Source organism: Lagopus muta, chromosome 2 (assembly GCF_023343835.1).
Source record: "Lagopus muta isolate bLagMut1 chromosome 2, bLagMut1 primary, whole genome shotgun sequence".
NCBI lineage: Eukaryota > Metazoa > Chordata > Aves > Galliformes > Phasianidae > Lagopus > Lagopus muta.
The window spans coordinates 106,515,366-106,539,510 of NC_064434.1; the positions used below are offsets into that span (position 1 = coordinate 106,515,366).

Here is a 24,145-nt window from a genome sequence, read left to right on the forward strand (position 1 = left end):
AGAGGAAGGGATGCTACCCAAGGGGAACTGAGCAGGCAAGCAGGCCTAGGAGAACCTATTGAGGTTCAACAAGGCCCTGGCAGTGGTGCCCAGAGCCTGGAAGTGCCCAAGGCCAGGTTGGGTGGGCCCTGGGCAGCCTGAGCTGGTGGGGGCTGGAGCTCACTAGTCACCCTTCTGTTCTTGTATAAGGATTCTAGCCTCTGTCTTCAGCTCTCAGGTTACTGATGAACATAGGTCATCATCAAGTGCTCTGTGTAAGTTAGCAGTTCATCACGTAGCGTACCCAGCCTCCTCCCATCATTAAACAATAACTGATGTCAATGATTAACTGCTAAATTTAGTGTACTAACAAGAACCATTTAATGCAGCTTACTTTGCTCCATATACGCATATAAAAGTGCTGTAATACAAGATTCCAGTTATAAGGAATAGGTACTTCATAACATATTGAATACTGCACTTGACTTGCACGGCCAGATACACAAAACCCTCCATCTGCTCTCCTGTGATAGCATTTCCAGTTTCCACATTCACGTGAGACTTTACACAAGATAAAGCTCCTTCACATAACAGTGCCATTTCCTGCAGCAGCTGCCCCTTCAACTGTTTAATCTCGTCCATGATGTACCTGACCACAGTGACTGAAGGCAGGCAGCCAGAAAATGTGCTGGAGACCTGTGCAGCTGAGGATTAGCTCCTCCTTGTCGACCACTGTGTTTTTACCCTGAGTTACACAGCTCTTTCAGAAGTAAGATCACCAGGTACAGCAGCGGCAGGGGACAAGTTTAAGATCTCTTCAAAAGAAGGTCCTTCATCTTCAAGAGGTATCTCTGCCTCAAACATACGCTGAAGCAGAGCATCAACTGTCCTGTACCCTGGAGGTGGCAAAAGAGTCACTGTAAGCATTCACGTCTGTTTTTCCAGCATTAGCACCTGCCTTAATAGACCTCTTACTTAAAGGCTGCTCCCAGTGTTTCACACTACAGAGGCAAGAAAACAAATGCCTCATTGATATTTACTGATATTTTAGTCTGCTTTTCAACACTTTGAGCACTTGTGAAGAATAGACTCTTATTTTAAGAATTCATGCACTTCTATTCCCACATTTCCTTCAATGGATCTGTGATCCCAACCAACCGGGAAAGTGAGAAGCATGGGCTACAGGAGCTGCTAAGATGCAGCAAGAAATCTAGTGGAAGAAAAAAAACAGGCACTAAGCTAGAGGAAAGCAGTGGATAGTCACCCCATGATCTAAGCCAGGAGGAGTACAGAGTGCACTGAGGAAGGAAAGAAGACAGGCTTCTTGGCAGTAGCAAGATCTCAGCCACCAAGGCAGTGTCTCCACAGACTGGCTACTGAAGACAAGCACACACTGTAAGAGAGAGGAAGAAAAAGCTGCTCCAGAAGTAAAAAGAAACAGCAGAATCCACAGTTCTCAGCACAACTCTAGCCAAGTTTTAGCTGCTTTTATGGCTCAAGGAAAGCAGAAGTGCTTGGGAACTTCCTCAGAGACAGGGCAACTAACAGGGACAGTTCAGAACCTTGGCCTTCTAAACAAAAAAAATAAGACATAGCAGCAGCAGTCACCATACCCCTGAAAGAACCTGAAAGAAAGGGCAACACTTACGTTTGGAGGCAATTTTAAACACCAGCCCTTTAGGCTGTGCCTTTGTTCCACCTTCCCCCTCAAGGTCATTGCCAGCACTCTCCATGTTATCAAGGAGTTGTTCATCCTGGAGCGCCTCCCTACACAGGAAAGATCAGAGGTCACTCTACAGGGGCCCACGTATACACACCAGCAATGCATTCTCTTGGACAAGGCAAGCATCACAGTCATGCTGTTAGTCTCCAGCATCTCCTGCCCCCAGATGACAGTCTAAATCTAGAAAAGCTCAGTGAGGCAGAGTTCACTGCGTTCCCACCTCCAAGGGGAAAGCAAGTTACTTTCTACTACCATCCTTAGACCAAGACGTTTAAGGTCACGACAGATTAGCAAGATCTTTGTGACAAGGAAGAGGAGTCTCAATTCACACCCAGAGATGGGGGGAAGCATCTCCTGCCGTCCCACTGCTCTCACTGGAGTTGCCAAGCCAACCACACCCAGCACTACTGTTTGAGGGGGCTTGCTTACTCTTGAACTCCCATTCCCAGCTCCTGGATTTTCTGCTCAATGGCTGTCTCCACTTCACTCTTCTCTAGGGAGTACTCCACAAAGAAAGCTTCCAAGATGAATGACACAAAGATGCTGAAAGAAATGAGAAGTAGAATCACATAGCAGCTTTCCCTTACTGGAAACCCTCCAGCTTCAGACATCAACTGCTCTGATTAGACAGGCTCATAGACCAGCTCTGGGTACTGAGGGCTTATGGCAACATCTGCTGGAGATGAGCTCTAAGGCAGAGCACCACTCCGTGGAGTTAAGAACGTTTACAAGAGGCTCTTCAAAGAGAGGGGCAGGACACATGTCAGAGAAGCACACCATACATAATCTTGGGATCATAAACACTGCCTGGGCAAGGGTCAGAGCCCCTCTTCGCTCCACTAAGGATAAGAGAAAGCCAAAAATCTTACTTGACAATAATTATAACCATCACAATGTGGAAGGCGATGAAATAAAGCTTTGCAGGCTGAGCAGTCACGTTGGCAAATCCGTTGGCAAAAAGTATAAAGGGAATTAAGGGCAAAATTGTTAAAGGTGAAGACCTTGCTCTAAAGTAGTGCTGAGGGAGGGATCAAATACTACTCCCTAGCAGTAGCATTCAGGAATAAGGGAATAACAAGTCCTGTGCAGGGAACATTCCTCCATTTTGGAATGACAGTGAGTGCACAGGTACATTCAGTACAAAGGAAAAAGTAGGGCTTAGGGGAGAAGGGAAACATGGGTCACCAAGTTCTCATTTGTACATCCCACTACAAAAAAGGATATCGTGCCACTGGTTGACTACAGTAAGCTCCATCAGAACAATGAAGGAAGATGCAAAGTTGTTGAAGTTGTTCTTGCAGTATTTTCCACGGGCAAACAAAGAATCCTTGAGAGCTGGGTTTCCACATTCCAAAGCATAAGGAGCATTTGAGTTTGCAGGGAAGAACTGGATTTTCCCATGGAATAACTCCATTCCAATTATAGCAAATATACAGTATACAACCTGAGAAGAGAAACACCATTACAGGCCTCTTCACTGAACAGAAAGCCCCATGGCAGGTTTAAAAGCTCCAGCAGGCTTTACTTTTCAGTTTTTACTGATACAGGCTGTGGAAGAGAAGCACAGTCTAAGATATTCAGCCCCCTCAAAAGCAACTAAGCAAATATTTGACTTACTCCTGCCCAGGACTGCAGACCAAACACAGAAATGAAACATTCTCAAACCTGGAGGAAAACCTATTTCTAAAAAGTGATTTTAGAAAATAAGTGTTCTCATTCAGCTTCTCACCCAAACCATAACTTGATTCCCTGTAGCATCCAAAGCCTGCACAGAACATCTTTGCTGCCCCGTGGAAGACATACTGTCCTGGCAATTTCTGACCTGGCAACTAGCAGTAACCCAACCGCTTTGCACATGTGAAGATTTGCCATAACCAAGAACCAAATGTACACTGAGTTTCAGTGGCTCAACACCCAAACATTTGTATTCATCCTCTTGAAAACCAGATGTGTGTGAGACTTAACACATCCCTGCTGAACTGAATGCTCTGAGCTAAGATACCAGGTTTTCTTACCAGAGTCAGCCCTCCAAATGTCAGCATGGTTGGCACGATGTTTATCAGTGTGTTCATGATGACTCGGAACCTGCAGCAAATGATTCATGATAACTACTACTGTGGGGAGGCTTTTTATTTTTATTTTATTTATTTATTTTTTTTAAATCTCATGCTTACTTATCACATCCCATCCAGCATGAGCTCCCCCACATATCCTTACTTATTGCCACAGAGAGGTTGCAGCAGCTGGGTTCATCCCAGGCAAGTTGAGACAAGGCCTTGGGATGTTTTCTTGAATGCCATGATCAATCTAAAGCAACCCTACAGAGCAGCTTAAAGCACTGTTTCTGCCAGCCTGATCCAGCTTGCCCCACAAACATATCCCCATTCTGTTCATCACCTTTGTATGCTGTCAACAATCCTTATTAGCCTGAGGACCCTTAATATGAAGACAATGTCCAGGATCTGTTGACTGTTGTATTTTGTGGCTGAGAAAAGAAAAAAAAAAAAAAATGATATGTCTTCTGAAAAATAAGCATGTGAACTCTTACAAATGTAAGCACGTGCTATGTCCTCATTAAACACTTAAAAAAACCACAATAGGTTTTTTTTTTAAGTTAGTGGGGGAAGGGGAAGAACTTGGTTCTTAGAAACCCTATAGGAATTCCATTATCCTGCCAAAAAGCCTCCCAAGACCAAGATGATGGCAAAAGACAGCTCAAAACCACTGAGTCTCCCAGATGCATGCAGGCTGCTCAAGCTGCACTTACTCGATTTCAGGGTGGTATTGAGTATCGTTGCAGTCAAGGCAGCAATGATGATGAGGGTATCAAACCTAGCATGAGGGAAGGCAGTGCTGTTAGATTTGTGGGCAACACAGAATGGGCACTTAAGATCCCACATGACATACATGAGAGGAAGAAGGGTCACTACTTCTGTGTAGCAGACAGCCCTGCTTCCTCTCAGGGTTATTTGCAACAGAGGAAGGTGGGAAAGCTTTATTTAGCAAAATACTTTCCCCTGCCCAGCCACTACTTTCATGAACTGCAGTCACATTTGACTGGAGCTAGCAGAGGGCCAGAGAACAGCAGTCTGTTAGACAGGAATGAGTACACTGTCCTCTCATGCATAAACTCATTTTAACTGCATCCTAGAACATGAGTTGTCTGGAAGCCTATTCCCTCAGACTTCCACTTCTTGACAAACTGAACACAAAGATCTCACTGAAATGCATACTCACCAGTTCCAGAACTGATTTTTGCTAAAGAATGCCCTTGGTTCGTATGTGTATACTTTCAGGAGTATCTCAATTATATATAAAGCAAGGAAGACCCACTCTGCATAAGAAATATAAGGGCTTTCCTCATCCAGAGCAATGAAGATTGCATTTATTAGTATGATCACATCGTAAGTCCAAACAAATCCCCTGCAAGCAGAGTGGAAAAACAAAACAAAACAAAAACAGTCAGCTCACCACTCTCAAGAAGGTAAAAATCAATTACTTCAGAAGTTCTTTGCCTCCTTCCTCTAACATTACAATTTAGGCAATTACTCATCAGCTTCTGCAAAACCTGCATTTTGGGAAGTTACTGTGGAGTTGAGTCTAGCACATTACCCAGCCTTCAAGGTACACCACTGCCGGTACTTTCAGAGTTAAGCACTCAGAAATTTATTACAGCTGGATTTCCACCAAGTCTAGCAGCATTTAATCAAGAACTGGACAAATAAAACTGAGAGGAGATGGGTGTGCTACAATTAGATGGAACTGAATAAGCTGGGAATGAATAAGTGGATGGAGAGAAGCCTCGTCATATTCAAACGGAAATGCCATGTCCTGCTATTGGTGAAGTCCAGGAGGAAGGCAGCCGGGCAGACTGGGGACAGAGCAACTGAAAAGCAGCTCTGCAGAGCGCCTCGCTGGTGATGCATGGAGGGAGGAAGGGACGGGTGTCTTGCTCTGCTTGTCGACCATGAGCCAGCAATGCACCCTGGTGGCAAAGCTGACCAACAGCATCCTGGACTACCTCGGTGGAAGAGCTGTGAACAGGTCATGAACGCCAAAGGCCTCGTTTGAGTGCTGTGGCAGGATCTGGGCTGGACTGGAACCTACTGGAGCTAGTACAGCAAAGGAACACGAAAAGCAAGTAAAGAACAGAGTAACCTGACACAGCACTAAGAGACCTGGTGATGTTCAGCCTGAAGGGGAGAAAGGTCAGGGAGGAAGTCTTAATGTGTATAAATACCTGATAGGAGGGTGTAGAGAAGATGGAGCCAGACTCTTCTCAGTGGTATCCAGTGAAAGCACAAGAGGCAATAGGCACAAATTGAAATACAGGAAATCTCATTTAAACAAGAAAGCTTCTTTCCCCTTCTTTTTGACTGTCCTCAGTTTTAAACACTGGAACAGGTTGCACAGAGGTTGTGGAGTTTCTCCTAGCATATGTTCAAAATTCAACTGGACAAAACCTTGAGTAACCTACTCTATCTGACCCTGCTTGGAGCAGGGAGGTTAGACCTGACTATCTCTGGAAGTCCCTTCCAACCTCAATAACTTCTGCATCTCTGGGAAGACTCAGATGTGAAGCCTCAGATGTGAAGCAGAGCACTAGCAGCTCACAGCACCAATTTAATACAAGCTGGTGAAACAATACAATGCAGATTTACAGCAGACTGCTGATTTACAGTCATCGCTTTCAATCATCAATCATAGGAATGGCCTGGGTTGAAAAGGACCACAGTGATCACCTAATTTCAACCCCCCCTTTGTGTGCAGGGTCACCAACCATCAGACCAGGCTGCCCAAAGCCACATCCAGCCACTTTCCAGTAAAGCCTGTAGCCTGGTCCTTCCAGGCAGGCATAAAGCACTCCCTGCTTTCAGGGAAAGCTAATTACACTCAGCACCTATAGAACAGCAAGTGGGATTGGAATAGGCACAGAACCACCAACATCCAAGCCTACTCTCTCCATACCTAGCAAAGGTAGTCTAAAAGTAATTAATTTACAGAACACTTTCAAAATTAGAACCTCCAGTTTGCCTGAATAGAGCTTGCACTTTTCAGCATAACACCCAGCAGAGTATTTACTTACAACAGTAGTGTTCTGCAGTGTTTTACATGTTAGGAGCTGCTTGCTCCACCAACACAGACTTACCTGTGCCTAACCACGCTGCGCAGGAACTGACTCACTGCTGATCTGTATACACGAGGCATCCACTGCCCCAATGGATGGCTGCGTATTTTCAGGGCAATCACCTGGATGTTGAGCAGATCTGCCAGCTGTACAAAGGACTTCTTGTCTGCAGCAGGGAGAGAGCACTGAACATCAGTCCACTGTCATTTAAAAACAGCCCTGCATGGCAAATCTATGTACATATAAGTTGTAGCAATCTGGACTCAGTACCTCTGCAGTCAAAGCACAAGCCTAAAGAGATACCACCACAAAACAGGTAGAATTCAGTGTTCAAGCAGTTCCTCTGCGCCACTCCTGACAGACTGGCTTAAAGTGAGGCCAGAAGCCAACAAAAACCGTTAATGATCTAGCATGATGAGACTGGCCCATCTCTCCCAGTATTCTGTCTCCAGACAACACAAAGCAAGTGGCTCTAACAGAATATGTGCCATGTTATTTGGAGGAATCTTCTAACAAGGGAAGTGGTCTTTGTCCTGTGCTGAGAAGAGGAAGAATCTTTCTTCATAGGGAACTTGGCCCGATGACAAATGGCCATGAAGAACTGCCCACAGCATACAGCACAGGCACAAAGAACAGCCTTTCAGGACCTCAGTAATCCAGAGAGGGAAGTAAGTCCCTCTCAATCCATTACATAACATGAGTCCCAGTAGCAGAACCCTGGAACCAGGCTCCTGATCCCAGGCTCCTCCCCAGTCCATGCGCACAGAGCGCCCCACTGCTCACCTATGAAACCTTTCTGCTCATCATCTGAGATGCGTAGCAGCAACTCTCTGTGGGAGTTGCTGATATCAGGAGCCACCAGCTTGACAAGCTGCTTCCACTGGGCTTCTCTAACCACAAACTGCGCTCCCTCTTCTTCCTTCAGGAGGTTGAAGGCCTCTATCATCTTGCGGCGCTTCATGTAAGCAAGTGTACGGATCTCATTCTAGAAAGAATGAGAAGATTCAGGCAGCTTCAGTCACACTTTCCCCTTCTTGGTTTACCTTATTTCCCTAGCACAGAGACCCGTCACTCCAAGCTTGTTTCTCTTACTAGACATCACATAGAGCAGAACCGATGGGGTGATGAGAAATGCCATTTAACAGGCAACCACAGGCCTCTGGAGGGATCACTGGATTGCTTTCTGTTGGGAGATGCATTGAAACAAACGGAAGGGAAGACAAAGGATGGTATCTAACAGGAAGGAGATGAGGCAATATCTCCCAAAGATCACAGGATCTGCACGCCTGCTGGTCACAGAAGGAAAGAGGATATGTCCACACACATTTGCCATCTATCAGGGAATACTGCTGACATCAAGGGTGGAAATCTTTTTCTGTACAAGATTATAAGCAGACTAAAGAAGCTCATAACCTTGGGAAACATCCTAGCAGACTGCTTACTGGGTAGGAGGGTCAATCCCCTCATGGGGCACCCAGGAATTTCCAGCTCTCATCCTTTGATCACACCTACCCAAACTGTGCCTATTTATCTGGTGCAGAAGAAACAAGAGTTCAGATTACTTCAACCTTCCTTCACATTTCCCTTGCTCCAAGAGTCCATGCAGTGGCAGAAGAAGCGTGCTGTGTACTTACAGCCACCTGAAAACAGTCTGCATAGAAGCAGTGGTTTCTTTGCTAGAACTAATCCTCTAACAGACATAACAGACATGCACCTCCTACCTGTTTCAAACACACCAGAATAGAGCATTTCATTTTCATATACTTAAAATTAGCAGCAATCTCCACTATATGAAAGGCAGACAAGTATAGGCTGGAAGCTACATGTTTATTCAGGAGAAGCTGTTCACCTTCTCCACATCTTGCAGAAGCCTCCCAAGGGAAGGCCAGATGCCCCCATGCAAGGTTATACAGAACAGCAGGTAGCTGATGATCACACTTCACCCCTCCTCTTATTACCTTCAGGTGTTTTTTGTAATTGTTATACACAACAGCCAGGAAGAGTGACATGAAGATGTAAGTGTTGACGATGACAAAGGCAATGAAGAACAGGGCATACCACGAGCTGAAGTCAAATGCTGGCATCCTAGAGAGAAGAGAAATTACTTGCTGAGCAGACAAGGAAATACAACCAAACCATCTTCCTGATGATTTGTAGAATGTTTTGGATAGCCAGGTGAGACAGCCTGGAGGGGAAAAAAAGGAAAAACCAAGAACTCTGCGTATTAAGTTACAAAAGTTTAATTCCACCAAGTTTGAATCCTGTGTTTAATTGGTCCCTCACTCACATGACACAGAAAAGAAAGCATAGATTAAACTTCTGTCAGCATGCCTAAGTTCAGACACACCGAGTCTTGGGTGAGGTCTCAGTCACACTGGCGAGTTATTGGCTTCAGAGTCCCTCACTGCACTTCTGCTTAGGTTCCCTAGGAGAACAATCTGTATTTCACCATTTAAATACCTGGGGTCCCCATAACACTCCAGTTCTGTTCAGTACATCTCCAGCACACAAATGAGTCCCACTCCGCCCTCCATCCCATCTTTCCTGATGAAATGGTAACAACTCAGAACAAGTGAGGATCAGAAGTCCAAGCCTCTTTTAACACAGCTGTGCAAGTTATGAAAGTCTGCATACATATCCCTGCAAACATCATGAGATAAGAGACATCCAATCACTAGAGCACACTTCCTTTTCTTATGAAAGTGTTCTAAAGAGCTAGGGGATTTGTCTCTTAGATCAATGCCTTACTCAGCTGATGGATCTTTTGGAAAGCTTTACCTTCAGTGCATCTTTTAAAGAATTCCTCCCAACCTGTGGGGTCAAACCTCAGACTGTGGTTCAGAGGCCTTCTATAAAACAGATGGGTAACAACTCTTGAAAATCCTACAAGCTGGAGAAGTGAGAGCCCCATTTCTACTCTGGAAGACATTCCTTTGCACAACAGCACTGTTTAACCTGAGACCCTGCCAGGATGCACAAGACAGTGCTCAGATAGCCGAGTGTGAGCGTTCAGGTCTAGTTGTTGCATCAAGATGCTTCTTGGTTACCTAGTGCCAGAGGGATAGGAAGCTGAGAAAAATACAGCAGCAGAACAAGCAGGGTTTATCTCATGGGTAGGCAGTGTTAGAAGACTCTTCCCTGCTCCCCTCTCCCCCCTCCTTATTCCCTAAATGGGCCTAGTGAGTGATGTCACCTGCCAGAGATGCTGATCACAGCTTCATAGCACAACGCAGTTATTTTTCCCTTACACTAGGAGCAGGACACCAGCATTTGCAACACAAAGACTGCAAGCTCAGCATACATACATGACATCCGGGCTGTTTGCAGTCGTCACCAACACATAGAGGTCAAACACAATCTCTAGGTAGTCTCTAAAATATGGCAAGCCTTCTGCTGTCTGGAGGTTCCTAGGAAGAAGGCAACAACCTGGAGTCAAGCACAGAGACCATATCCCACTCCAGCAACTACAGGTATCAGCACTTTGTGTTTAGCAGAAATCATCTGCAGTTGCCAGATCCATTTTGTTCAGGAGGAATCGTAGCCATTCATCCCCCCATACTCTGAACAACAACAACAAAAAAATGTTTTCACACCTCTCACCAAACAGCTTCAGAGCCATGAGGGAGAACATGAGAAGGCTAAACATGAAGAGCAAGAAGACATAGGTGATCTCTGGCAGTGTATTGCGGATGCTGCGGAAGGCTCTTCGTATCTGTCACAGACAAAGGAAGTGTTTAGAAGCACTTTTCCTATCACCATTCTATCAGGACAGAACATCTACACAGGGAAAGGCACAGTGGGACACACGGCCTTGTCTGTTGCCTAGAAGGAAAAATTCTGACTGCATGAGTTCTTCCTACTCTTACACGTTTGCCTTGGATAACAAGAGGCAAGCCCTGCTACTCAGGCAAACCTGTGCAAGAGTACCAGAGCTCTCCTCTTCATCCTCCCAGCTTATGTTGCATTGTGAACTTAGTCTGTTCCTTGCTTAACAGCCCCAGGCATCACTGAAGTGCTCTTGCTCTAAAGGACTGGTCAGAGAAGAAGTCCGTCACTCCAGGGCACTAAATATGCTCCAAGCTTGAGAGTTCAGCTGCTCCCTCCTGCAGGCTTCCACAGTGTAACAGTTTATTTGCAAATCAGAACAGAATAGTCTTGGGTAGCAGGGCAAAGATCTCCCTGTGACAGTAGGGAACAGAGTCCAAACCATCCATCTGGACCACGAGCTCAGTTTGGGGAACTGTGCAACATTTGTGCTTGTTTGCCTAGGAGACTTCCAGAAATAAGTAACCTGGCCCCAGTCTCAAGAAGAAACAGTTTTCTTGTACATACTTATACATACTGCTTGCATTTACTACTTCTGAGAGTAGCAACTGCTTGCAAACAGACACTGGTCTTCCATACAAGCTGTAGGAATCAGAGCCCATAGGCTGAGCTTATGAGAAACATTATTCTTTCACATGGTGCCAGTCTTTAACAAAGATGACAAGACAGCACTGTGTATGGCAAGATGCTCTGGTTTCAGTCTCAAGCATGTTCAGGGCTCTGTGGACTGGGTTGCTGCTGTCCAAACTTAGGAAGATGCTTTGCAGTACCTTGCACTATGCCCAAGCAGCATCCTTGTGAATGCACCCTTTTCTCTGTCTCGAAATCTTGCTCCAGGTCACCTCAGTGAAAGTCACTTCAATGAGTCTGAATCCTGCTATTCTACATTCTACTACATATTCCCTTGGTTCTTAGAAAGCAGCATGCTGTCCAGAAGCAGTAATTCCCACGAGATCCATTCCTTACCTGGCGACTCTCTGCAAAGTTGACCAGGAAGATGGGCCTCACTATTCTGGACCATCGAACACTCTTTATGTTGTATATCCTGAGGGCCCCATATATGGCCAAATCAGTCAGAGACAGCTGTAGAAGAGGATGAAAATGCACAGGAACGAAGTCGGAAACTGTATGAGCTCATTCAATTACCTTCACCATCTAGACAAGCCAGATGCACATACAACAGGTCTGTGAGAACAGGCTGATGTGCCAATTGGTTTGGTCACGGCCCTTGTGCAGCAGATCCCAGAAGAGACACAGGAGGAACAAAAAGCTGCCTCCACATAGCCCAGCTCAACCCTTGTGATCTCAAGACCTAACTCACCAGGATTGCAACCATGATGCAGATGTTCTTGGTATCCTTCCAAAACACATTACGACGGGTGATTTTTGCAAAATGCATCAGTCTGCCAAAGAACACCAGAAGGCACAACACCTCCACTAAAGAAGTGGCCTGCAGACAGAAAAGACTCCAGTCAGGACTAACAAAAGCAATGCTAGTCCTCTCCATACCAATAAGGATTCTCAGGCTGAGGTGCAGGTGAGAAAATAAATATATAGGGTTCATATAAAAGTTCTGCCAGTGAGTTTTGCTGCTGGCTGTTCTACAAGCTCACATATGGCAACAGTTTCAGGCTTCCTTTGTGAAATTCCTTGCTAAGCACAGATAAGAACCAGTCACTGTGTATTTGGTTAGGATTTGAGGAGTACATCAATCACAGTGACTGGTGCAGAGAAAAAGGATAAAGCCTGAAAGTGTGGAAGGGAGCAGTGTGACACTGCCTAATCACATCAGCCATTGGGGATGTCCACAGGACCGTATCTAGTTTTTATGCCCATTTTTGACCCCATTCCAGCATATGGGAAGTATGAACAGGAAGATCAGCAGCAAGCATCTCTTTACACCTTGGTAACTTGTCTCAAGCATGAAATACACCACTGAGCCAACACAATAGTAGCTGCATTATCACTTGTGCACTGCCTGGAAACTCACCAGGAAAGGGAGTGGATACACAGCAGGTTCTTCAAACACTGCCAGGGAGAGGTTGAGAAAGATGAAGATATAGGTGGCTGTTCGCATAAACCAGTGGTTATAGAGATAATAAAGCCTGTAGAGAGAAGGCAGTGGCACCATAAGTAAGGGGTTCAGTGTATGTACCCATGTGGTCAGCAAGCCTGTCTTGGAAAAACAGCACACACTGCCCAAACAGTAAAGAAAACAGGGTACATCAGCATAGATAGAACAGGGAAGTGTTCAAAAGTTTCTGTCAGAGTAAGCTTTTCTATGTACACACACAAGTCAAGTAGTATTCTGTCCCCTCTAGCAAAGCCTCTGGTGAATGCTGATATTAACCTCGAACACATCAGGCTCTCAGTCTTCCACAGGAGCATATAATAGTGGCTCCTTTTGGAGCACATCCACAGAAAGAGCACAGGGTTTCTCTGCTAATATATAGGATGCCTGTGTTGCCACGTAATCATCTCACCTGCCCAGTCATCACCCCAAAGGTACAAAGCAGGTGATAAAACGAATGACAACAGATGTCCTTAACAACAGCACTAAGACACCACCACGTAAAACCCACTCACTTCAGCTATTCAGAGTTAACATGCTTAGGCAGTACAAAACTCATGAAGCTTCAGTAGCTGAGCTAAGAGAATTAGAAGTGCGACCGATGTTGTAAAAGCAGCTAGTCAGGAGAGTCAATATTGCAGGTAAAATAGCTTTGATTTTGGGAATTTCATTTGCCTAACTGCCAATTAACAAGCTTTTGGTGACTTCTTGCTTCTAGCAGTCACTGCCCTTGCAAAAAAGCACCTGAGCAGAGACACCACAAGCTCCTAGGATTAGCTGAAGTGTTGGTGCACACGGGGCTGTTATCATCATTACCAAGCCAGCTGGCACAGGGCTGTTCTCCTGCCTGGCTACCAGAACCCTGCCACACACGCCCCATGCAGCCACCTTCCAGCACTTCCTTCCAAGCACTGAGCTGTCCATATTCACAATCTCTGCTAGCACTACAGCTTCATTTTGGTTTTTGCTTCCAGAAAATAAATAAAAGTTTTCATTTGTGTTCCTATAAGACGCATTGAGTTGTATTTAATGTACACGTTAAAGCTTCAATTCAGCCTTCACAGTCCCACCCAAGAAGGCCTCTCAGCATTCCACCTTAGCCTCACCACCACCATACAGCTCAGCACAGCTCCACAGACACAGGCTGGCTCCCTCCAACAGAGAACTACCGAGGTTGGAAAAGACTTTGATCATTAAGCCCAACCCCAACCCATCCCCACTGCCCACATCCCTCAGTGCCACATCCCCACGGCTCTGGGGTCACCACGGTCACCTGCAGGGATGGTGACCCCACCACTCCCTGTGCAGCTGTGCCACTGCCTCACCGCACTTTGGGAGAAGGAACTCACCCCAGCCCCCCCCAACCCCAGGCTGCCTGCAGGAGCAGAGCCCTGCAGACCCCCTTACCTGACAGCCTCGGGGGAAGTCTTAAAAGGAATATTTCTGTTGTACTGTGCATCAGAGACAAACGCTGCCGCCAGCAGGAGCTCCTGGGGAAGAGACACGGGTCACGGAGTGCTGGGGGGCGAGGGAGGCACCCCGGGGAGACCCCCCCACCCAAAGGCAGAGATGGAGCAACGCCGCCCTGCGCTCCCTGCCGCCTCCCCAGCCCAAGGCGAAGGCACTACCTGTGAGGCAGCCTCAGCCATGGCTAGGGAGACGCTTCGCCCCCTCCCGCCGGCCCCGCGGCATTTAACGGGCCCGCCCCCGCCGGCGGAAGCGGGAGGCGGAGGCGGGCCTGGAGGAGGAGAGAGAGGAGGAGCCGCCCGCAGCGCACGTCCCCGCGACCCCGATGGCGCTGGAGGCGCTGAAGCCCCGCGCCGTGCGCTTTGCGCTGCTGGCCGCTTTCGCCGCCGGCGTGCTAGTGGGCTGGCAGGCCGCTCGCGCCCGCCGCCGCTTCCTCCGCTGGCGACAGAGCCGCCTGCAGCGCCGCCTGGACGCCGCCCGGGAGCAGCTGGAGGCGGCCTGAGCCCGGCACCGCCGTCCTCCGCTCCGATCCCGTTCCCTCCCCGCGTGAACCGCCCTGCTATCGTCGTCGCCGTGCATCGGAGCGCTGCGTCTCCGCCGCTCGGCGATGCCCCGGACCGCCGCCGATCCACCAGCCGGAACCGATTGCACCGCCGCCTCGTCGGTGAGGACACGGCACGGGGACACGCGTAACGAGCGACAGATCTCGGCGTGACAGAACGCGAGTGGGACGGACCGCGCGGGGGTGACCGAGCGGCGCGCTGCGGCAGAACGGGAACATTAAATCGGTGTTTGTACGCTAGACTCGCACTGCGTTCCTGCGCCCCGCGCACTGCGTTCTTGCACCTCGTGGGACCTGTGCCCAGCGCGCACGCGCCGCGCTCCCGGGAGTGACGTCATCTCCGTGCGCCGCCCGTTGCCTAGCGACCATGACAGGGCGGCGGGCGCGGGGCCCGCTGCAGAGAGTGCAGCGACGGAGCCGGGAGCTGCGGGCACAGGTACGGCACCAGCAGCCGCTCCGCCGCCGGGGAGCGGCTTCCCTTCCGGCAGCTGACGGCGCTTCTCGTGTGTTGCAGGTGGAGGAGCTGCGGGTAGACAGCGCGAGCGCGGCCGTCGGGCGGCGAGAGGCCCTGAGGCAAAGGTGAGGCGGTGCCTGCGGAGCGCGGCCTCACCCGCAGCCCGGAGCGTCGGCGGCGCGAGCAGCGGTCGTGCGCGGGTTCAGTGCTGGAGGTGGCTTGAAGAGACCTTAACGATCACTGAGCTCCTACCCCCTGCCGTGAGCTGGCGGCCCCCACCTGATCTGGCTGCCCAGGGCTCCATCCAACCGTGGGCACCGCCTGGGATGGGGCATCCTCAGTTCTTGGGGCACCCTGTGCCAGTCTCACAACGTCTGTGTAAAAATTCGCTTTAACACCTAACCTGAAATTCCCCTCTTTTATTTTAAAGCCATTCCTCTTTGTCCTAAAACTACCAGACTGTAAAAAGTTGCTCCCACTCCTGCTTATGAGTTCCCTTGAGGCACAGTAACACTGCAGTGAGGTCTCCCGGCAGCCTTCTCTGCTCCAAGCTGAATAAGCTCACCTCCTTCAGCCTTTCTTCACAGGAGAGGTGCTTCAGCCCTCTGATCATCTTAGTGGCCCTCCTCTGGACCCACTCCAGCAGCTCCGCATCCTTCTTGTGCTGTCCCAGGCCTGGATGCAGTACTGCAGGTGGGGCCTCAGGAGGGCAGAGCAGAGAGGAGACAATCCTCTCCCTGCTGCCACCTCTCTGTTGATGCAGCCCAGGACACTGTTTACCTTCTGAGCTGCAAGTGTGCACTGCTGGCTCATGTCCAGCTTTTCATTTACCAGGACTCCCAAGTCCTTTTCCAGAGAGCTGTTCTCAAGGACTTCTCTCAGTCTGCACATATCTGGGATTGCCCTGTCCCAGGTACAAAACATTGCACTTGGCCTTGTTTGGTTCACACAGGCCCACCTCTCAAGCCTATCCAGGTCCCCCTGCATGCCACCCGTTTCCCTGTTGTATCAACTACACCACTCAGCTTGGTGTTACCAGCAAACTTGCTGAGGGCGCACTCAGTCTCCCTGTCAGTGTCACTGATGAAGATGTTGAAGTACACATCCAAAGACAGACCCCCTGGGGGACACCACTTGTCACCTGCCTCCACCTGTGCTATGCCAGGACACAGAACCACGTCTTTTGCTGAGGTTCAGCCTGGGAAGTCATAGAATCATAGAATCACTAAGGTTGGAAAAGACCTAAAAGCTCATGCAGTCCAACCGTTCACCTATTCCCAATAGCTCCTACTAAACCATGTCCCTCAACACAACATCCAGCCTTTCCTTGAACACCCCCAGGCTCGGTGACTCCACCACCTCCCTGGGCATCCATTCCAGTGCCTGACCACCCTTTCTGAAAAGTAATACTTCCTCATGTCCAGCCTGAATTTCCCCTGCCGTAGCTTGAAACCATTCCCTCTGGTCCTATCACTAATGACACGAGAGAAGAGGCCGACCCCCAGCTCACTACAACCTCCCTTCAGGAAGTTATAGAGAGCAGTGAGGTCTCCCCTGAGCCTCCTCTTCTCCAGGCTGAACATTCCCAGCTCCTTCAGCCTCTCCTCATATGGCCTGTGTTCCAGACCCCTCACCAGCTTTGTTGCCCTCCTTTGAACATGTTCCAGGGCCTCAATGTCTTTCTTGCAGTAGGGGGCCCAGCAGAGCCTCTACTTAATGCAGTGTTACCTGGTCTTTTGGGCATTATGGAAAGCAGGGGTTCGATGCTGAGGAACTTGTGTGGTGCAGTGGCAATCCTACCTTCCCCCCAAGTAGTACTAGGCGAGGGCAGCAGCAATGGGCTCCTTCAGCACCCTGCCCAGTGCTGGGTTTGAGGGATAGTGGGTGCCTGTGAGGTGATGTAGCATTGGTAAGCACATAGGCTGTTTGGATTCCTCCAGGCTGAAGTTGTTTTAAGTGGGAACTTGCACATCACAGGTAATAAGCAGTTACGCTGCACATTCCCTTTGTTCTTCAGGGATTCTTGTGTGAATGATTGTCACCAAAACTTGTCAGAGCCAGGAGATGGTCTCATTTTATCCCTCTGCTCCAAATCTGTTGATGCTGCTGCTTCTGAGTTTTGTTAAAACCCCGCTTCTAAGGAGACACCAAGCACTTGGTTTATGAAGTACTCTTTGGGATTGTATTGGTGTTTTTTGTAAAGCTTTGTGTGCATACAGCTGTGAGAAGGTATGGGCATCTAAATATACATGTTTCAGTGATTTTGCATGATTTCAATGTCCTGTCAGCCAGATTTAAGATAATGCTGTCTGCCTGTCTTTGCTTTCAATGCAGATGTTTGCAGCTGCAGAAACTGGTGGATGAGAATACAAACACTCTTCATAGTTTGAAAAAAGTAGGTATAGAGACTTGTTCATGGCCTTCTCCTTAACACATTGTGGTAAATACTCAGAGAATGCTAACCTCCTTCAATTTTAGATGCCTCAGGATGAAAGTAATGCCTAGCACTGCATAACCTGTGGGATCTCTGAGATTCATTTGTACTATTTAAAAACACGTTTTTAATGTTGTGTTATGTGCACTAAAATCTTTATTGACCCAATATATTTCCAGATGTTTATCATTGTATTGGGAGAGGAGAATGTAGATTGAAAATATACCCTGGAACTTCATCTTGTTGAAGCAAAAGGCAAGAAAAATATCACTAAGTAGGGAGTCATCACTGCCCTGGAATATCAAAACTCATGAGATGTGTCTGTAAAGTTATCTTTATAGGGAAACTGTAAATTTGTTGTATTTTCCTTTCTCAGGCTGATGAGCCTGCACCGGTGGGGAATTACAACCAGAGGAAAGAAGAAGAAGAAAAGCTATTGCTAAAGCTATCCCAGCAGCTGCAGAAACTTGATCGTATCTTGGATCAGGGTAACGTGGCTACAAACGACACGGTGTAAGTAACCCAAACAAAGCATCTGTACTTCAACAGAATCCTACATGCAGCACTGGAAAGGACCCTCAAAGTCGGCTTATCCTCCTTATTAGCTATTAAAACGTTGCAGAAGAGCTGGCTTTTCTGGGGCTTGTTTTATTAATAAAGTCAAGAAAGCCTTGCTGCAGCTTTCTGAGGATTTAGGTTAATGGCTGAAATACAATGCAGGTTGTACTGTGATCTGTATGCTTAAGGATGAAACAGCATTTTGGGCCAGGCCAAGGACTACAATGAGGTTTTTGTACACAGGGAAGCCCATGTTGTAAGGCTTTTACAGCAATTTCAAAAAGATTTATTAAAAATTTAAAAATGAATAAAAAGTTTGATTTATTTTTGGGTAGGAATGGGGAACATCAGAAAGATCCTCAAAGAGAGGGCAAAAATAAAGAAGAGGATGAGAGTGCTGATGACAGTGGAGAAAGTAGTGAGGAAGAAGAAAGTGAAGAAACAGATGAGGAAGATGAGGATAAGTTGTTGGATGATCCTGATGTCAAAGAATGCATTGCAGTGGGGAACTTTAATGCGCAGCAGGAAGGGGACCTCACATTTATGGTAAGCAGGCCTCTGCAAAAAAATTATTGCCATGCTGGTACTGCAGGTCATTCTGTATTAAACAGTAGCAATAATTACATCCCATGCTTTTGGGATTCAGAAGGATCTGGGAAGAAAGGCTTTCCCCAGTCTGCATTTCCCTTTCTGGAGCTCAGTGTTCTCTTGCCTCTTTCTGTAGCACCAGAATGTGTAGTTCTAGTCTGCAACCTGTGGGGAAAAATTGAATTGTTGTTCATATTGTGTTTGGCATCACATTGAAATATTTGGTTGTCTTTTTTCTCCTTCTATCCCAATGGCAAAGAAAGGTGAAGTCCTGCTTATACATGATAAGAAGGCGGATGGCTGGTGGGTAGCTGAGAACTCAAAAGGGGAGAGAGGCCTCGTGCCTAGAACCTACCTTGCGGTTAGTGTGCTGCGACCTTCTTCTGCTCTAGTCTCACCTGTGTCATGTTCTGTGCCTTGATCGTCATAGAGCTGCATGCAGTTGGTCAGGGGGCTTACATGTGCACACTGCAGTATCTTACTGCCATCTTTGCCACTAAAGATCAGCTGTGAAGACTCCAAGCTGTAGTGGGGTGATACTTGCTTTTCATGATTCGTATGAAGTGCCAGTTCACGTGAAAACTGGATTATGTTGTGGTTTGATGTGAAAAGACCTTTTCAGAAACTGATTTTTCAAGTTTTGTTTCCCCCTCCCTTTCTTTTTTAATGGCTTACTTGTGTTAGTGTGTTTATTCTTGGGTATGTATCCATGGACAGCTGTGAGGGACATGTAAATGTGGGTACACAATTTGGCTCTACTGAGCCCTGCTAGACTGAGCTTCACACTGTGGAACAGTGCTTTTCACAACATAGCATTTGTTGGGTAGCTAACTTTTCTACCTTAGAGTGCTTTCGTAGGAATACTCCAATGTGCTGCTGTAGGTACAGAACTGAGGTCAGTGTTGTGCAGTGACAGTCGTTACGGGCAGAATGTCTCCTCTTCTGAGCCATTCACATGTGCTGTGGTTGGAGAAGACATTCTGAAGAGCAGAACTGAAAAAAGCCAGCACTCGTCCTTTCTGAATCTGAATTACAGGTCCATAATGAAGATGAAGAAAGCCAAGAGGAAAGTGATGAACACATAGAAGTGGTGGATGAAACAGCAGATGGAACTGCAATTAAAAAAAGGTAAATGGAATGATGCAAAGGGAAATTAGTATAAAGTTGGCCAGCTGCCACCCTCATAGCAACCACCAGGTGCTGGGGGCTGCTGAGGCCTTTCCCATGCCATGGTGCTGCCCTGCAGTGAGAGCTGGGGGTACCTCTGCTGTCCTCCATCCCTTGGCTTCGTTTGTCCAGTGCTCAGCCTGCAGCCTGCCCTGGGCTGCCAAGAGCCTGGGCCTCACCCCACGGGTCAAAGCCATTCCACACTGGGGAGAGTGAGAGGGGACACTGGAGTCCCAGGGCAGACTCTAAAGAAGCAAAAATGGAGAGGTGCTTAATGGTTTTACTTTTGTATTATTATTTTAAATGGTTTACTGTCCTGTCTTGGCAAAAAGTTCCAAAGGAGCAGCTGGAATGGACTTTCATGCTGAACTTCAGCTCTTCTTCCTATCCAAACTAAAGTCTTCTGCTCCTCCAGAGGAACGTGGACATTATATTAAGTAAATTTGTGGATGATGGTTAACTGGGAGGAGTATTGGTCCCCTTGAGGGTAGAGAGGCCTTGCCCCAAGATCTTGACAGATCTAAGGGCATCTGCATGAAGAAAAGCAAATGCTGGTTCTGCACCTGGGATGGGGCAGCCCTCTTTTACAGACTGGGAGACGAGGAGCAGCTCCATAGAAAGGGATCTGGAGGTTCTGGCTGGCAGCAGGTTGAACCTGAGCCCGCAGTTGTTTCTCAATTGTACAAACTTCAATTTGCAGACACACTTTTACTTTGCTAGGATCTTTTGAGTGTTTGGTTGGTTTGTTTGTTTTGGTGTTGTCTTTTTTTTTCTTTTTGCCTCAAAACATGGTTGGGTCATGTGTCAACTCACGTTTCAGCTTACAAGACACTGCAGCAAACTTGTATTTAGTGTTCAGATTTTTGTCCTCATGACAGTAACGTGTTCTGAAATAAAAATATTTCTTTTTTTTCTCCCAGAACAGACTCTCACTGGAGTGCTGTAAGAAAAGCTACCACAGAGGTAGGCATCTGTGCTACATAGCAATGTAATCTGCCATAATGTTAATTATTTTTTAGACAAGATTTGACTTCTACTGTGTGCTGTGTGTCATAGTTAGGACCACTGTTTTCAATTAACACCAGTTCTTTTTCATGGGTGTGATTTTATTTTGTGAACAGGCTGCACCAATGCTGCATTATAATGGAGGGGGTTTAGTAAAAAAAAGTCTGTGTGGGATCATACACAACACGAAGTAAAAGTCCTTCCTTGGATTGCACCAAACCAGCTTCAAAGTAGAGTTAGGTGACTGAATCTTCAGGTCTTTGGTACTGGATGGCAGGAACACAAACAGCCACTTGTTTTGTCATAGAGTGACACAGTAGAGATGCTGGCAGCCATGGGAGCAGTGCCTGCAGGATTCCGTCTGTCCACGCTTTCCCAGCTCTTAGAACAAGGTAAGGTTTTCTCACTGCAGCTGTCTGTAGTGAGTTCTGTAGTCCAACAGCATAACTGGGATGAAATCTTCATTGCTTTATTGTCACTGGTAATCTGTTCAGGCTGTATTTGGCCAGTTAAATAATGTATTAGAAGTGTTGGGGTTTTTGTTTTTTTTTTTCATCTTATCAAATAAATTTAATCTATGTGAGTGAAATCCTGAGCACATGAAGGCAATGACAAGTTCCCTGATAATCTCAAACATTTTCCACTTTGGAACGCTCTTCCTGTTGACACTGCAGAAAATTATGGATTTGAATAGCCTTCCTCCCTTTTTCTCACAGATATTCCATGAAGAGACTTCAAAAGATAGTACACATCTCAGTTTTCTTCATCTTTTCATTTGAAACTGTTTCTAGTCAGTAGCTTAATGGACAAAAGAAATTACAGTGATTCTAAAATGAAATGCTGCAGAACACTTTTCCAAATAGCTCTTCCCATTTTAGAGGGTACTTGTAGTAGAAACCTCTTTAGTATTGTCAAATACTTAAATGGACCTTAAGGCACATCTGAATTTTGGGCATTATTGATTTTGTGGCAATAAAGATCATAAAAGACTTTTTAGATATCTATCTATCTGTCTATCTTAATGGCATTTGTTTCAGGTAATCAGTTCAGAGCAAGTTACTTCTTGCAGCCTAAACTTACTCCATCCCAGCTGGCTTTTAAAGATTTGGTGTGGGATTCTGAAAAAAATACTGTGAGTATTACTGATCAGAAAGCTGTGATGCTTTTGGTTCAAGAGAAATGGTGACATCTGTAGATGTGAATTGCTAGCAACTTAAAAAAAAAATGTTTCATATTAGTAGATCAATTTTGCTGTAAAATAGTGATAGAGTTCTTCATTGTCAACCTAGATTCCTCAGGCAATAGATGTTATTACACTCTGATAAAAAAAATCAGCACAGGTTGCTATGTTGGGTATTTCTTCAGAATTATGTTTCATCTTAAGCTTGTGGTTCCTTATTTGGGTTGAAACAAATCTGCACGGGTGGTTAGTTGAATTCTTGTGCCATGAATGTCTACTAATTGCTGTGAAACCACCAGTTTCATTTGTCTTTGCTCATTCTGACTAATAATCTCTTGATTCACACCATTTTTAGAATGACTATTTATAAAACACCCCTGGCAAAACAAAGCCCAGCAATGTGATTGTCACCCGAAATACCTGGTGAAGAGCCCCGTGACAGCATTCCTTTCTGACAGGACCTTGTAGCTGTCACACTGAATTATTTGTAGCAATCTCCTTAGGAGAGGTGTAAAGGTGTATGAAGAAATGTTGCTGCTGCCACCAATACTATGCTAGTTTTGTGGGTCACAGAATCCAGTCCAGTGGTCACTGCTGTCAGTCGTTTCAGTAAATAAGCACATAATGATAGAAATGATAGAAAGAACCTCTGCATTTACTCCTCCTTCTGTTGCCTGTATTTCAGATCTGTCCTACACCAACTCGAGTGTCCCTGATTGTAACTTTATGTAGCTGTAAAACGATTCCTCTCCCAGCAGCCAGCATTCAGGTTCTCAGCAGGCACGTTCGCCTCTGTCTGTTCGATGGCAATCGGGTGAGTTGGATTATCAGCAAAGGTCTTGATGAGGTGCTCACGATGCTCTGGTCCCTCTGGTAGCCATCTCCTCCAGTTGTCTCAGAGTCATACAGTCAGACCTGGCTCCTAGGCTGCTTAATCTGCTTGCCAATCAGTCTGGCTTGATACAGTACACTGACATGCGTACCTTCATTCTCTCCAGGTGCAGTAAATGTAGTTTTCCTGCGACTTGTGGGCTGCCTGTTGGCTGAAACTCAGGCCTCCATGCACATGCACACAAAACAGAGAGCCCACTCATGCAGGAAAAAAAAAAGAGTGAGAAATGGAGTTGAGTGAGAAGACAGGACAAACTGCATTGATCATAGGCAGGGCATGGCCAGGCATGCATACCAGCCTGCTCACAAGGACAACTTTATCCCCTTACCCTTTGAATGTCCCACTCTTCGTATTCCACAAACCACCTCAGCCTTCTTTCAGCCATGGTTCCTCCTCTGAACATCACATAAGTCACCTGCAGTCCCAACATGTTCTCCCTTGTGTGTTGTAGGACCTCCCAGCCCTAAGCAGCACCCCTTTTTGGCTGTGATACTGGGAGTTCCTCTTGTTGACTCATCTTGTCACACCCAGCTCCTGGACAGCCCTGGGTGGGGCTGGGGTGGGGGCTTCATTTCTGTGCATCCACAGTTTTGGTTCTTCCACCTGCTGTTGTGCTTCTTTGCATCTTTGTGTTTGTGGAGGTGAGCCCTGTTTGTGCTGCTCTGTCCTCTCTGATGGGCCCAGGAATGGTTGGGGCAGGGTTGTGCTCAGATGTTTTACTCAGAGGGCGGTGAGGCCCTGGCACTGCTGCCCAGAGCTGTGGTGCCCCATCCCTGGAGGTGCCCAAGGCCAGGTTGGATGGGCCCTGGGCAGCCTGAGCTGGTGGGGGGCAGCCAGCCCATGGCAGGGGTTGAGGCTGGGGGGCTTTGAGGTCCATTTCAACAGAAGCCATTCTGTGATTCTATTTTCACACCTGCCATCATTCCTCCACATGCCTTTGTGCTCTGCATAAGATAAGCTACCAGATTGTCAGCACTGGATTTCCTTCTGCTGCACTGAGTGTTAATGGGTCAAAGGAACTATTCCTGGTGCACTGGAAGCAGGAATGGTTGGATGATTCTGCCTTCCTCTGGAGTTTTAGAGACTGTGTGATGAAGTTGAAGAGCAAGTGT

The 24,145-nt window shown here is 46.9% G+C and overlaps 3 protein-coding genes across 6 annotated transcripts in view; 2 read left to right on the forward strand and 1 right to left on the reverse strand.

Moving 5' to 3' along the window:
* LOC125690081 (uncharacterized) lies at window positions 1-14,474 on the reverse strand. Its single transcript, XM_048938042.1, has 19 exons — window positions 14,355-14,474; window positions 14,134-14,216; window positions 12,646-12,760; window positions 11,977-12,105; window positions 11,622-11,738; window positions 10,424-10,542; window positions 10,136-10,237; window positions 8,789-8,915; window positions 7,614-7,815; window positions 6,852-6,996; window positions 4,940-5,125; window positions 4,470-4,534; window positions 4,100-4,187; window positions 3,718-3,787; window positions 2,927-3,146; window positions 2,572-2,662; window positions 2,132-2,245; window positions 1,628-1,746; window positions 1-875 (listed from the first exon to the last, which is right to left on the reverse strand). The coding sequence occupies exons 1-19, from the start codon at window positions 14,373-14,375 to the stop codon at window positions 730-732; spliced, it is 2,259 nt and encodes a 752-aa protein (XP_048793999.1). The 5' UTR covers window positions 14,376-14,474; the 3' UTR covers window positions 1-729.
* Window positions 14,469-14,995, forward strand: MTLN (mitoregulin). Its single transcript, XM_048938058.1, has one exon. It carries the CDS (start codon window positions 14,519-14,521, stop codon window positions 14,693-14,695), a length of 177 nt encoding a protein of 58 aa, XP_048794015.1. The 5' UTR covers window positions 14,469-14,518; the 3' UTR covers window positions 14,696-14,995.
* Window positions 14,751-24,145, forward strand: part of NPHP1 (nephrocystin 1) — a 19,583-nt gene continuing 10,188 nt past the window's right edge. For 3 of the 4 annotated variants that reach the window (XR_007375498.1, XM_048938044.1, XM_048938043.1), the window contains exons 1-12: window positions 14,751-14,857; window positions 14,997-15,191; window positions 15,270-15,334; window positions 17,544-17,604; window positions 18,020-18,156; window positions 18,537-18,747; window positions 19,049-19,150; window positions 19,826-19,917; window positions 20,877-20,919; window positions 21,269-21,353; window positions 21,999-22,093; window positions 22,827-22,955. Coding sequence is in view for 3 of the 4 variants with exons in the window: in XM_048938044.1 (XP_048794001.1) it covers window positions 14,801-14,857; window positions 14,997-15,191; window positions 15,270-15,334; window positions 17,544-17,604; window positions 18,020-18,156; window positions 18,537-18,747; window positions 19,049-19,150; window positions 19,826-19,917; window positions 20,877-20,919; window positions 21,269-21,353; window positions 21,999-22,093; window positions 22,827-22,955 (1,272 nt within the window). In the remaining variant the exon portion in view is untranslated. The remainder of the gene's footprint in view (window positions 14,858-14,996; window positions 15,192-15,269; window positions 15,335-17,543; window positions 17,605-18,019; window positions 18,157-18,536; window positions 18,748-19,048; window positions 19,151-19,825; window positions 19,918-20,876; window positions 20,920-21,268; window positions 21,354-21,998; window positions 22,094-22,826; window positions 22,956-24,145) is intronic. The other variant, XM_048938045.1, reaches the window with a different exon arrangement.

Coding starts and splice junctions, on each gene's coding strand:
- LOC125690081 (XM_048938042.1), bottom strand. CDS start 14,375: ATGGCTGAGGCTGCCTCACAG. Junction 10,238..10,423: donor CTGAAGCTGTTTGGTGAGAG/GTGTGAAAACAT, acceptor CCTTCTTCCTAG/GAACCTCCAGACAGCAGAAG. Junction 5,126..6,851: donor CGCAGCGTGGTTAGGCACAG/GTAAGTCTGTGT, acceptor CTCTGCTTGCAG/GGGATTTGTTTGGACTTACG.
- MTLN (XM_048938058.1), top strand. CDS start 14,519: ATGGCGCTGGAGGCGCTGAAGCCCCGCGCCGTGCGCTTTGCGCTGCTG.